This window comes from Macrosteles quadrilineatus, unplaced genomic scaffold (genome assembly GCF_028750875.1).
Source record: "Macrosteles quadrilineatus isolate MER2022 unplaced genomic scaffold, UCM_ALF_1.0 Scaffold_2__2_contigs__length_208266976, whole genome shotgun sequence".
Classification (NCBI taxonomy): domain Eukaryota; kingdom Metazoa; phylum Arthropoda; class Insecta; order Hemiptera; family Cicadellidae; genus Macrosteles; species Macrosteles quadrilineatus.
Window position 1 is genome coordinate 49706382 of NW_026542595.1, and position 12361 is coordinate 49718742.

Genomic DNA, 12361 nt, shown 5'->3' on the forward strand with positions numbered 1-12361 from the left:
ATTTAATTTCATTCTCTACAAAAAATTCATTGGTCCTAATCGAGCCTGGATTTTGAATTTCAGTCTTTGGATTCAATTTTCAGAACACTTTCAAGCTATCGAAATATCTTTATTTTATCATTCAATCTCTTTATGTTTCTCCCCACTCTCATAGTGTCACAAACTCTATCTAATTCTTAGTAAAGTTTCACTCCATCTGTTTTGTCCAATATGGCTACCAGATCAATTTCACTCTCAAACTTCAACAAATCAACCCTTCTCATACAAAATTCTTTTGAAAAGATTCTCAAATCTGTACAAGAGCTTGAAACACTTTCCCCCTCAATCTTGTCAGTGATACAAATCAGAACTTTAAACAACTTCTCGAACCAGTTAGAAAAGAAACATGAAGCCTATGAAAATTACCTGGAAAGAGCCTTGGAACATATATCAGAAGAATTAGATTTGGATGCAGTAAGTGACACTGAAGACAAACTGCGACTGCTATTCGTCGAAGCCAAGTCTCGGATTGAAGCCCTTCTCCAACAGCAGCCGCAAGATGTTCCAGAAGAAAGTAAAGATTCAACAAGAATTAGTGACATCTCAGCTTCATCATCTGCTCACGTAAGACTCCCAAAACTAGACCTCATCACGTTTGATGGTTCTCCTCTACAGTGGGTAAGTTTCATCAACTTATTTGACACTAGCATCCATCTGAATGAAAGCATTTCAAACGTCACTAAATTTCAATATCTTCTCAGCGTGCTCAAAAATGAACCACTAAATCTCGTAAAAGCTTTCAGTATCACTTCAGCCAATTACTCAATTGCCTATCAGCTCCTCAGAGACAGATACCACAACACCCGAAGGTTAACTACACTTCACCTAAACAAACTGATCGACCTACCGGACATTTCCTCTACCTCAAACAAATGTCTCAGAACGTTCCTCAACTTGTTTTATGAACACACAGAAGCACTTAAAGCTCTTGACTGTGACATTACTTCTAACTCTAACCCTCTGTTGTCCACCATACTCTTACGAAAACTAGACAATGACCTTCTAAAACAACTAGAGGCTTTTAGAATTAATATAAAATGCGAAACACATTCTCTACCAGAAGTAGTCGAAATAGTCAAGTTTCTTAATCAAGAGTGTAACCAAATGGAAGACGCTGTGTTACATACCAAGTTTGCTCAAAGTACGAACAACCACAATTCAAATTTTAAACCCAAATCTTTCACATCCAAGCCCTCTTTCATTCAAGCTCAGAAAGTTACAATGGTCTCTACTCCAACTCCATCAAATCAAGACAACTCAAAAAATCCTTTCTCATTTCCCTGCTTTGTCTGCTCATCAACCGGCCACAAGGTTTATGCTTGTCCTAGCTTTCTCTCTCTTTCTTCAAATGAACGTTTTAAAACCGTAAAGGACAACAACAGATGTGTCTCTTGCCTCGGAAAACATGATGTTAAGGCATGTAAGTCTAAAGCATCTTGCTTCAAATGCCACAAACGTCATCACACCTTACTTCATTTTGAACATGACAAGACATCTCAAGGTTCTACATCATCACAACCATCAACCACTCATGTTTCGAATGAAAAACCTACCGTATCTCTTTGCTCACAGGAAGCCAGTCCTGCTAATCAAATCCCTAAAACTGTAATTTTAGGCACAACACTGGTTAAAGTTACTGCTCAAAATAACGTTTCTCATGTGTTCAGAGCATTGATTGATAGTGGCAGCATGTGTGATTTTATTAGTGAAAAAGCTGCTCAACTACTGAATGCACCTCGTTTCAAATCCAACTTACAAGTAGTTGGTCTTTCTCAATCTCCAACTCTCACAAAGGGTATTGTGAACCTCACTGTTAACACACTGGCAGGAAAATTAGTTGCATCCAACCATGAAGTGCACATACTTGATAAAATATCTGTCAATCTCCCTAGATCTCAAATATCACAAAGAGTTCTATTGAAAGTAAAACCTTACCCCCTTGCTGATCCCAGCTTCCACTTATCAGGGCCCATTGACATGCTGATCGGAGCTTCTCTCTTCCCTCTTCTTTTAACGAATGAAAACTATTCTCTCGGCCCTAACATGCCTAACATGATGGGAACTCACTTTGGCTTTGTTGTTATGGGGAATGCACCTTGTTCAACCGATTCCCAGCCTGCCAACACTCCATCCATCTCTCTGCTCTCAACGGTTGACAACGAATTGCATAACTCTCTACAGAAATTTTGGAAATTAGAGGAATTATCTGTACCCTCAAAGATATCGGTTGAAGAGCAACAGTGTGAAGATCTGTTTAAAGCTACCCACTCTAGGGACGAAAATGGCCGTTACTTAGTTCAGCTACCATTTAAAGAAAATCATCCACCTTTAGGATCTTCCAAACTCATCGCAGAACGACGTTTTCACTCACTTGAACGACGTTTTACACTCTCTCCTGATTTGTATAAAGCTTACTCTGACAATATAAATGAACACATCTCTCAAGGTCATATGGTAAAACTACCTCATCTAGATATCAACTCTCCTCACTATTTCTTGCCACACCATGCAGTTGTGAAACCATCCAGTACCTCAACTAAACTCCGAATCGTTTATGATGCAAGCTGCAAAACCAGCTCTGGAATTTCCCTCAATGATTCTCTCATGACCGGCCCTAAATTACAGACCAACATTTGTGATATATTGCTACATTTCAGAATACACAATATCGTTTTCACTTGCGATATTCGCCAAATGTATCTTCAAATCTTAATCAAACCTTCCGATCAACTGTTCCAACTCGTCTTGTGGCGTGACAATCCCTCTGAAGATATATCCACATACAAACTCACTCGAGTGACTTTTGGAGTAAATAGCTCACCCTACTTAGCGATTCGTACCCTCCACCAGTTAGCTGAAGACGAAGGTAAAGACTTCCCTGAAGCAGCAAATGTCTTGCGCACTCAGACTTACGTAGACGACATTGTAACTGGAGCAGACACGGTAGATGAAGCAAAGAACCTTCAAAATCAACTCATTCAACTACTCAACCGTGGACACTTTGAACTTCGAAAATGGACTTCAAATTCTCCCGAGCTTCTTCAGTCTCTTCCAGACACTCATAAAGACTCTCCAGTCTTTCTTGAAAATACACCTGATCCCCATTTCTCAATTCTTGGCCTACACTGGTCTCCAGACTCGGACAATTTTTCATTTCATCTCAACCTACCGCCAAAAACACTAACTAAACGTCACGTTCTCAGTCTAGTCGCTAAAATATACGATCCTTGTGGATTTCTTAGCCCATGTACTATGACAGCGAAATGTTTTATTCAACTTCTCTGGACGACCGGTCTACAATGGGATGAACCTCTCACTCCAGAACTTAGTGCAATTTGGAGTAACTTTATCTCAGCGATACCAGCACTTGCAGACATTCAGATCCCTAGAGCATTGAAAATCTCTCCAAATTCTAGTGTTGAACTTCACGGCTTCTCAGACGCCTCTGAACGTGGGTTTTCAGCTGTTGTCTATGTACGATGTTCCCAACCCAACGGAGAAGTGACTACACGTATGGTTTTATCAAAACTAGAGTCGCCCCTCTCAAGAAGGTGACTCTTCCACGATTAGAACTCTGCGCTGCCCACTTATTAGCTCAACTCGTAAACTTCTGTTGTTCTTCATTCAAACCCTTAATTTCACTCAACCAATGTTATTTGTGGTGTGATTCTTCAGTAACCTTGACATGGCTTCAAACTCCATCTTACAGGCTGAAAACATTCGTGGCTAACAGAGTCGCCCAAACACAAGAACTTGTCCCCTATCACTGTTGGCGTTACATCCCTAGCAAGGAAAACCCTGCTGATTGTGCTTCAAGAGGTATTCTAGCCACTGAGCTTGTGTCTCACCCCCTTTGGTGGTCAGGGCCTTCTTGGCTTTCTCTTCCCCCTTCAAACTGGCCTGATGTAACTTTTTCACCTACAGATATCTCAACATTAGATGAAGTAAAACACACTCCTCTAACTGTACTTGTGTCAACTACCACTGAATCTACGCTGACCAATCTTCTCATTAAATATTCTTCATGGGAACGACTTCTTAGGATTTTTGCTTACGTCCTTCGTTTCATACACAACTGTAAAGATTCTGAAAAACGCCAAGGTTTCATCTCAACACAGGAACTGAAAGACACAAAATATCACATTTTTAAACTTGTACAAAAAGAAGTATTCACAGAAGAAATCAACTGCCTCAAACGGAAATCATTTTGCTCCACTCGTTTACAACGTCTTTCACCTTTCATTGACTCATTTGGATTATTGCGTGTTGGAGGACGTCTTTCTCAGACATCACTTCCTGAAGATGCTCGACATCCCATTATTCTGCCAAAAAAGCATCATGTGGTAAATCTTCTCATTGACCACTACCATATCTACAATCTTCATTCAGGCCCTCAGCTTACTCAAGCATTACTTTACAAACATGTTTGGATACTGTCTGCCCGTTGTGCCATACGCTCTCGTATCCATAAATGTGTCAGATGTTTCAAAGTCAAACCTAGAAATGTGTGTCCTCTCATGGCTGATCTCCCTCAGTCTCGTGTAACTCCTGCTCGACCTTTCCTCCACACCGGCATAGATTATGCAGGACCTTTTACTGTAAAAATCTTCAACCTCAAGGCAGTGAGACACATAAAGTCATACTTTTGTACTTTCATCTGCCTCGTCACGAAAGCTGTACATTTGGAAGTAGTAACAGACCTAACGACTGAATCTTTCATTGCTGCAATGACTCGATTTGTATCTCGCAGAGGACATTCTTCCGACATTTACTCGGATTGTGGGTCCAACTTCATTGGTGCTGACTCTACCCTAAGCAAGATTGTTGAAAAATCTCTTTATTGTCAAGACTCCAAACGGAAGATTCAACGATTCTCTTCACTTAAAGGCATCAATTTTCATTTTAATCCACCAGCCGCTCCGCATCAAGGAGGATTGTGGGAATCGTCTGTAAAGAATGTGAAACATTATCTCCGTCGAGTAATGGGAAACTCAGTCTTAACACTCATTGAATTCATCACATTGTTGACCCAAATCGAAGCAATGCTCAATTCCCGACCACTGACACCTCTTTCAAATGATCCTTCGGATCTCGCAGCACTGACTCCCGGACACTTCCTGATTGGTGCACCCCTCACAGCAGTACCTGAACCTAATCTCCTGACAGTTCCTGAAAACCGTCTCAAGCAATGGCAGCTAGTTCAAGCATTTCATCAACGCATATGGCATAGATGGCACCTAGAATACTTAAACAACTTGCAACAACGTACCAAGTGGACTCGGAAATCAAAAAATCTTGAAGTGGGTGACCTTGTTTTGGTACATATGGACTCACCACCTCTCTCGTGGCCTCTCGCTCGAATTACAGCAGTTCATCCAGGGGCTGATGGGGTTGTGCGAGTGATAGACTTAAAAACATCAAGTGGCAACCTCAGAAGATCTGCCCACAAAGTGTTTCCCCTGCCAACTGTGGATTCGTGAACTGTTTTTGTTGAATCCACTGGGGATTCAAGGCCCCCGGTATGTTCAGTAAACTTTAACCATTCATATTATTTAACACTCTATGTTTTATTTAATGTACATCTCTTTTCCTTGCAACTAACATGTGTTCTTAATCAAATTAAATTATTCTCTATTGCTAACACATGTTGTGTATCAAAAAGTAAATAAAAACAGTGCTTGTTCTCCTATCCCAAAAGTGTGTTCATTTTTTTCTCATCTTATAATCTTCATTTAATTTCATTCTCTACAAAAAATTCAAGCTTTTAGTTGGATTCATACATTTTAAATTATAATCATCTTTGTTTAGATCTTAGTAGTGTTTACATTTGTTTGGTTACAACACTTTTCAAAATTTGTTTCCTAATAAATTCATGTGTGACGCCAATCTTAATTCAATACGAGTTTTGAATGAGGAGTAGTTTTCAGGTGTTTCAATGCATATTTATTATGCAGGTTGTGATATTAAACTTAAGGCAAAGAAAAAATTTGTATCTCTTTTTCGTATAGGCTTATTCATAAATTATTTAGCCCACAGTGGTCCTTAAGACGAATAAGATATCAGATTGTTTGCTTTACATTATTACCTAGTGTATTGATTTGTTAAGTATAATCTGTAGGTAGAATGATTAACATAAAGGTAATTTGTTTATTGCTGACATAATAAATTATATAAATACTATTCTTGTAAGTATTCTTTTATACTTAAAGGAAGTATTTTTACTGGTTGATTATTTATATGTTTTTATGTTAGCATGAAAACAAGAGTCTTGTCGAGTGAAAATTTAACTTGACTTATACAGTGTCCAAATATAATAACTGATTGGTCTATTAACGTAAAAATAATACTTAAATGTCTGGAAATAAAGCATAAGGGCTTAAACTGGAGGCAAAACATACTTCATCTACTCAAGTGGAGCTGAGCCTTGAGGCTTCGTCCAGAACACGTCTGGTTCATCAGCAATAAACAGCTTCGGCAGCTTTATATCCTCCCATGAGCTACTCCTCTACGTTCCCAATATGTCACGTTCGTTACACACACGTGATATATCTTACAACTTCAGATCTTTTGTTCATTTTTAGCAAAAGGTATAATATTAAGACCTTCATCAAGCCAAGGATATACACAAGGCTGTGTTAACCATATGTTACCACTGTGTAAAACTTCTCACAATGTTAAGAATAGATTTTAGCATATAATGGATATAATATTTTACTGGAACTAACCAAATATATTTTCGGCACTTTAAAATATACTAAACTGACTCGGTGTAGGTATCCTGTGATAAAGGATTAAAATTGATTCTCCTAATATCTATTATAAAAAAAATATTTCACGGTAATTCAGGGCAAATATTATATTCTTTCCCAAATGGTGTTCACTGTAAAATTGACCAACGTTGAGCGTTTATTAATATTGCATAGAATTTTATATGAAAAATACTAAGGTTACTTTGGATCACTGTGTCTCTAGGGAAAGAGATCTCTAGGGAAATGAAGTTCTACAGTTCATTTTCACAGGAAGATTGGCCTACTGTCTCAGCAAGAGGCAAATAATAATGGAATAAATGTTTTGTACGAAGATACGTATACAATATAGAAATACGGTTGTTGTAATGAGTGATAATATTTTTACAACAATGGCATAAAGATTATGACCATTAAGATCATTCTTAGTATGCTTTATGGAGTTACATTTGGAGATTCCCATTTTTTATCATCAGAACATTACTTTCATTCTGATTCCTTTTTGAATAGTAACAAAAAAATTTCAGTATACTGAAGCGTTGTTGTACACTTAATGATTACAGAGAAAATTTCAATAAGAATAATGGTTTCATATGTTATTGGTATTGAGAATAAGTAAACTTTTGCTGTGCACTTGTTTATATAGGTATCTTGATCGAATTGGCAATATTTGTTTAATACTAAGCTATTAACATTTGATTGACAAAATTCTTATTTTCCTTACCCGTGGCAGCCAAATGTCTGCAGTTTCTATACAACCCTAACCACAAAATCCCGGTTGTAAGGGAGGGAATAGTTTTCTCACCCCTGACGCGCTCAATGAAGCGGTTGATTCGATTGGTGCCTCAAAGGCAGACGGTTGAGATAAACTGTTACACGTATGTTTTACAGCAGTCAACGCTTATGTCACTTGTATATAAATACATTTGTTATACTTTACGTTTCCTTTTAACAAACAATACATTATGTGTTCTGAATAATACTAATATTATAAATTTTATTTACGATAAATAAATAAATAAGAAGAGATAAATAAATATGTTTTATACAAAAACTTCAAATAATAACCGTTATACAACAAGTTTTAAAAGCCGTACTATAAATTTGATTCAATGTTTATTATAAATAAAACAATAACTAATAGGAACAAATATCAGATTTAACTATGCTAGTTGACAGTTTCTTGACAATCGATGGTCTTCTAGCCAATGTGGTAAATACTAAAGTAAATAATATATAGACTGTTTTAGCACAACCAATTACTGTAGGTGTAAATATATCACGAATGCAAACTGCACATGTAAGACAAATCAACACTTGTTTGCAAGGGAAAACAAAATAACTGAACAATAAGCTACATTCAATTAAAAATTCACATTTAAACCCATTAGGACGCACAAAAAAGGGACTTACAGATGAAACTATCATAGTATTGTATGATGATTCAGATTATGTAAGCTCACATAATAAGTGACCCCTGGAAATGTGCCCCATTTCAGAAAAAGAAATTTTGTGTCAAACCCAAATAACATGCATTTGAAATAAGAAAATTAGGTTTTTTGTTATTTACACAAAAACTAAAAGAGATACGAAGTAAGTGTAAATTACAAAGTTGATCAGAATAAAAAAACCTATAAAATTATGTGCCTTTTGACATATGTTTCTGTTTGAAAATTTTTGAACAATGGCATTTGCTTTTCAAATTTTTGACATTTTTAAAAACATTTACTTGTAGCATATCAGAGTAAAGCTAATTTCATAACAAGTAAGAAAATTCAACCGGAGAAGGGCTAAGTGCATTGTACAGAGTATTAAAAAAATATTTTTTTTTTTTAATCTGCCGCCATTTTGTAACGGAATAAGACAATTAATTTCTGTTTTCGCCTGAATGTTCATCTAATAAATACCTTTAAAATGAAGTACAACATGACATATGTGTACATTTGAAAATTCCTAGGTTTGAACTAGTGACCCTCAGTTTTTGGCACACCCTGTAAAGGAAAAAAGTTACAAATATTTTAACGTTATTCCTTGGGGTCAATTTAGTGGGAAATAATTTTATTTCATCCTTGTACGCTAAGCAGTTTTTTTCGTAATCAATTTGAGACACCTATCGTGGGACACCCTGTATCATGGTGGAAGTAAATATTTACTTCCACCATGACCCTGTATAACGTGATTGAATAAAACAGTTGCATTTTTGACGTGACTCTCGTTCCCACGTAGTATATTAATGCTAGTTTTGTAAAACGCGATGTTTAGCATGTTGGTTTTAAAGGATTCAGCGGGTTTTCTCTGTAACAATTGGCGAGTAGTCTGTAGACCATATACCTTACATACTAACTAAGCTCTGACTGTCAAACGTGCTTGAACAATACCACGAGACAAAGAGGATTCCTCTGAACTCTTAACTGTATGATTTAAACTGAGGACTACTAATATACCACGCATCAACAAAACATGCTTAATACAGGGTGATTACTGGGAAACGCATGCTTTTGACTTTCGTAGTACACAAGGAATATCGTTCGACGACGGCCGGAAGTTGTTGCGATGTGTAGGGGGAAGTGTGCAGTTTCAATTTTTGCCAAGATGTGGGACCTTGAGCATCGTATGTTTGTCATGCGACGATATTACGCAAATGGTGAATCAGTCACTCAGACTCAGCGAGACTTTCATACACATTTTAACATTGCACGGCATGGCGCTACCCCTGATCGTAACACGATATTGCGTTGGATACATAATGTAAAACTCAATTAGATCTCTGCTTAAGAGAAAACCTCCTGGACTGGCAAGGACAGTTCGTACCCCTGAGGCAGTTGAAAGAGTGCGCCTTGCAACAGCTCAGAGAGTCCTAGCCACGACGGCAAAACAGTGACTCCAGTTATTCCACAACGGTACCTAGACATGTTGGAAGAATATTTCTTGCCGGAACTGCGCCATCAACGTGTACGTAATGACATATGGTTCCAACAAGATGGGACAACAGTCCATACAGCTCGCATTAGAATGGAATTCCTTCGGCGAACATTACCTAAAAGAGTTATCCCACGTTTTGGTGGTGTCACTTGGCCGAGCGCTCACCAGGTCTTAAAATTCCAGATTTCTTTCTATGGGGATTTTTTAAATCTAGAGTTTACATAAACAAACCAAAAACAATACAGGAACTTTAAGAAGCTATTCGCCAGGAAATCAACGCCATTCCTAGAGATATGTTAGCAAATTCCGTAGAAAGTTTTAAGGAACACCTCCAACGCTGCATCGAAGCAGAAGGCGACCCGTAAAATTATCAATGTTCTCTAACCACCACGTTAGAAATGTAATTTTTAAATGCTAAATTGCAAGTAATTTTATTCTGAAATTGCATATTGTGTACACTGTTTTTCCACTCATAAATAAATTTTTTGCTCTGAATTACCTGAGTACTCGTTATTTGAAAAACATGCGTTTCTCGGTAATCACCCTGTATAATTGATATTATCAAATAAATACATTGTTAGGTTTCGCAAACTGCTTTATACTTAATAGCATTTATATTAACGGGTTATGTTTTTTATTTTACTTGTTTATCGCTTTACTACGTGGAAATTTGAAATGACGGGTACTATACTAAGTAATAAATTAATGATTATTTATAACATTGCCTGATATCTAACTGGAAGCTAGTCAATTATATTATGTAACATTTGATAAAGATTCAACATAAGATATTCCCACACTAATACTTTCTCAAACACTTTGAGTGCGTGAAGATGTCAATCAAATGAATTTGAAGTATTTTGGAGGTAAACTTAATAGAAAAAACTATCAAAGTTGTAAAGAACATTGCTATTTACAACGGTGCCAACAGAGATCAATACTTATGGATTTTAATGAGTGCTATAAAGTACTTTTTCGTCTTAAGACTGCACTGCAGATTTGTTGTTTCTTATTACTATGCAGCTATGTTACTATGTTTCTAATTAAACGTATACTCTTTGAGATAATTCATTATTTAGGTCTATTTACTGAAACTCTTTCAATGACATAGCACATGAATGTCTTAACAAGTATTTTTTTATAATGGGTCGAATCCGTGTTATGCAAAATGTTCTCATTACATTATCTATATTATAATACTGTATACTAGGTGTGCTCTCTCAGGGCCACCAATTGAGCAGAGTGGACAAAATTGTTAACAAATAAACTTTTGTTCTAAATAAAATTTGAATGTACAAATAAACTATAACATTTAAAAAATGTGTAATGATCAAAAAAATTATTGATATTATTATTATTAAAACAGCTGATTCAAAACATATGGTATGATTCCCAGTTACATATATCAATATTATTTTTTGTGCTAATAAAAACATTTAATTGTCATCAACGCATATTTCTAGCATGAATCATTATTCAAAACATGTAACTATTTTCAGTCTTGTAATAGGCTGACGTTGTTTTCCTAATAGCCTATTCGTAGCTTTGGCTAAACAAGGCTTGATAGCTTAGGCTAGTATGTTAGAACAGTTGATTTAAATTATTTGTTTTAGTTCCAGTTTATAAGTAAGATAGTATGCCTATTTGATCATTGATAACATAACCTTAAACCATGGCCAAAATAAATAAACAAGCCGAAATCATATAAGTATATAACACAAGTTGTGTTATATACTTCGAAGGCCGTAATGCTCCTCTGGCATGACGTCATCATAGGCGACGGCAATGACGTAATTTTTGCCGTTTGTGAACAGCTGTTTGTTTTAATCTTTTCTTGGAAAACAAAAATGTTACTAAAAATATAACATAACGTCATTGCCGTCCTCTATGATGACGTCATGCCTGAGGAGCATTACGGCCTGTACAAAAAAGTAGGGAATGCCATTTGTGAAACCGAACATACTTCCCACTACTGAATCTGCTGAAAATATGCATTGTCGCCTGTCCTATTATCAAATTCTTGTATAAATAGGAAAGGCAAATGTCAAGGATCCTTTGAGATTGGGATGGAAGACTTCAAAGGGGTGTTTTGCTTCAATCATGATGACCCAAAGTGCCACTCCAGAAAGTCTCTTAAGAATTGTTCACTGGAACTGCTCCACTGGCTGCAAAGATTTTCGATTAAAAACTATGGGTTACCTTGTACTACCGCTTGTGGACATTGTCAGCGTGGGGAACAATGTGACAGTTCGTAAAGTGATCATAACAGTTAAGAACTTGATGAGAATTATTACTGATCTACTATTAACCACTAGTGTAACTATGAAGTAGGTAAAAAGTAAGGAGAATGAGAATGAGAATTTTTTTGGTCTTTTAAACATGGAGTTACATGCAATCAGACAAGTCATTTATAATAATCATCTGGTAACAATCAGGACGTTATCTTTAATACAAAAGTAATGTAAGTTAGGTTAAGGATGCTTATGCTTCAACAAAAAAATACACATAAAGGTTCAAACGTTTGGTTGAAAATAACAGTAAACAAGTATTTGACCAAAATCTTGGACGCCATCTTGAATTTTGAAATACCGAGACTCCGATTTCTTTAGACTTTTGTTTCTGCTAAATGCACATAATTCTTAGTAAAAATAACC

General features: G+C 36.5%; 1 protein-coding gene across 1 annotated transcript; it reads left to right on the forward strand.

Moving 5' to 3' along the window:
• The first annotated feature begins 210 nt into the window (after positions 1–210).
• Positions 211–5519, forward strand: LOC128984179 (uncharacterized). The gene is made up of 2 exons (XM_054403473.1): positions 211–3550; positions 3715–5519. Exons 1-2 carry the CDS (start codon positions 211–213, stop codon positions 5517–5519), a joined length of 5145 nt encoding a protein of 1714 aa, XP_054259448.1.
• The last annotated feature ends 6842 nt before the right edge of the window (positions 5520–12361 follow it).

What these genes read in the sequence shown, in the direction of transcription:
- LOC128984179 (XM_054403473.1), top strand. Translation starts at nt 211, where the DNA reads ATGGCTACCAGATCAATTTCACTCTCAAACTTCAACAAATCAACCCTT. An exon ending in CAACGGAGAAGTGACTACAC is followed by an intron (nt 3,551 to 3,714) that starts GTATGGTTTTAT and finishes GTGATTCTTCAG; the next exon opens with TAACCTTGACATGGCTTCAA.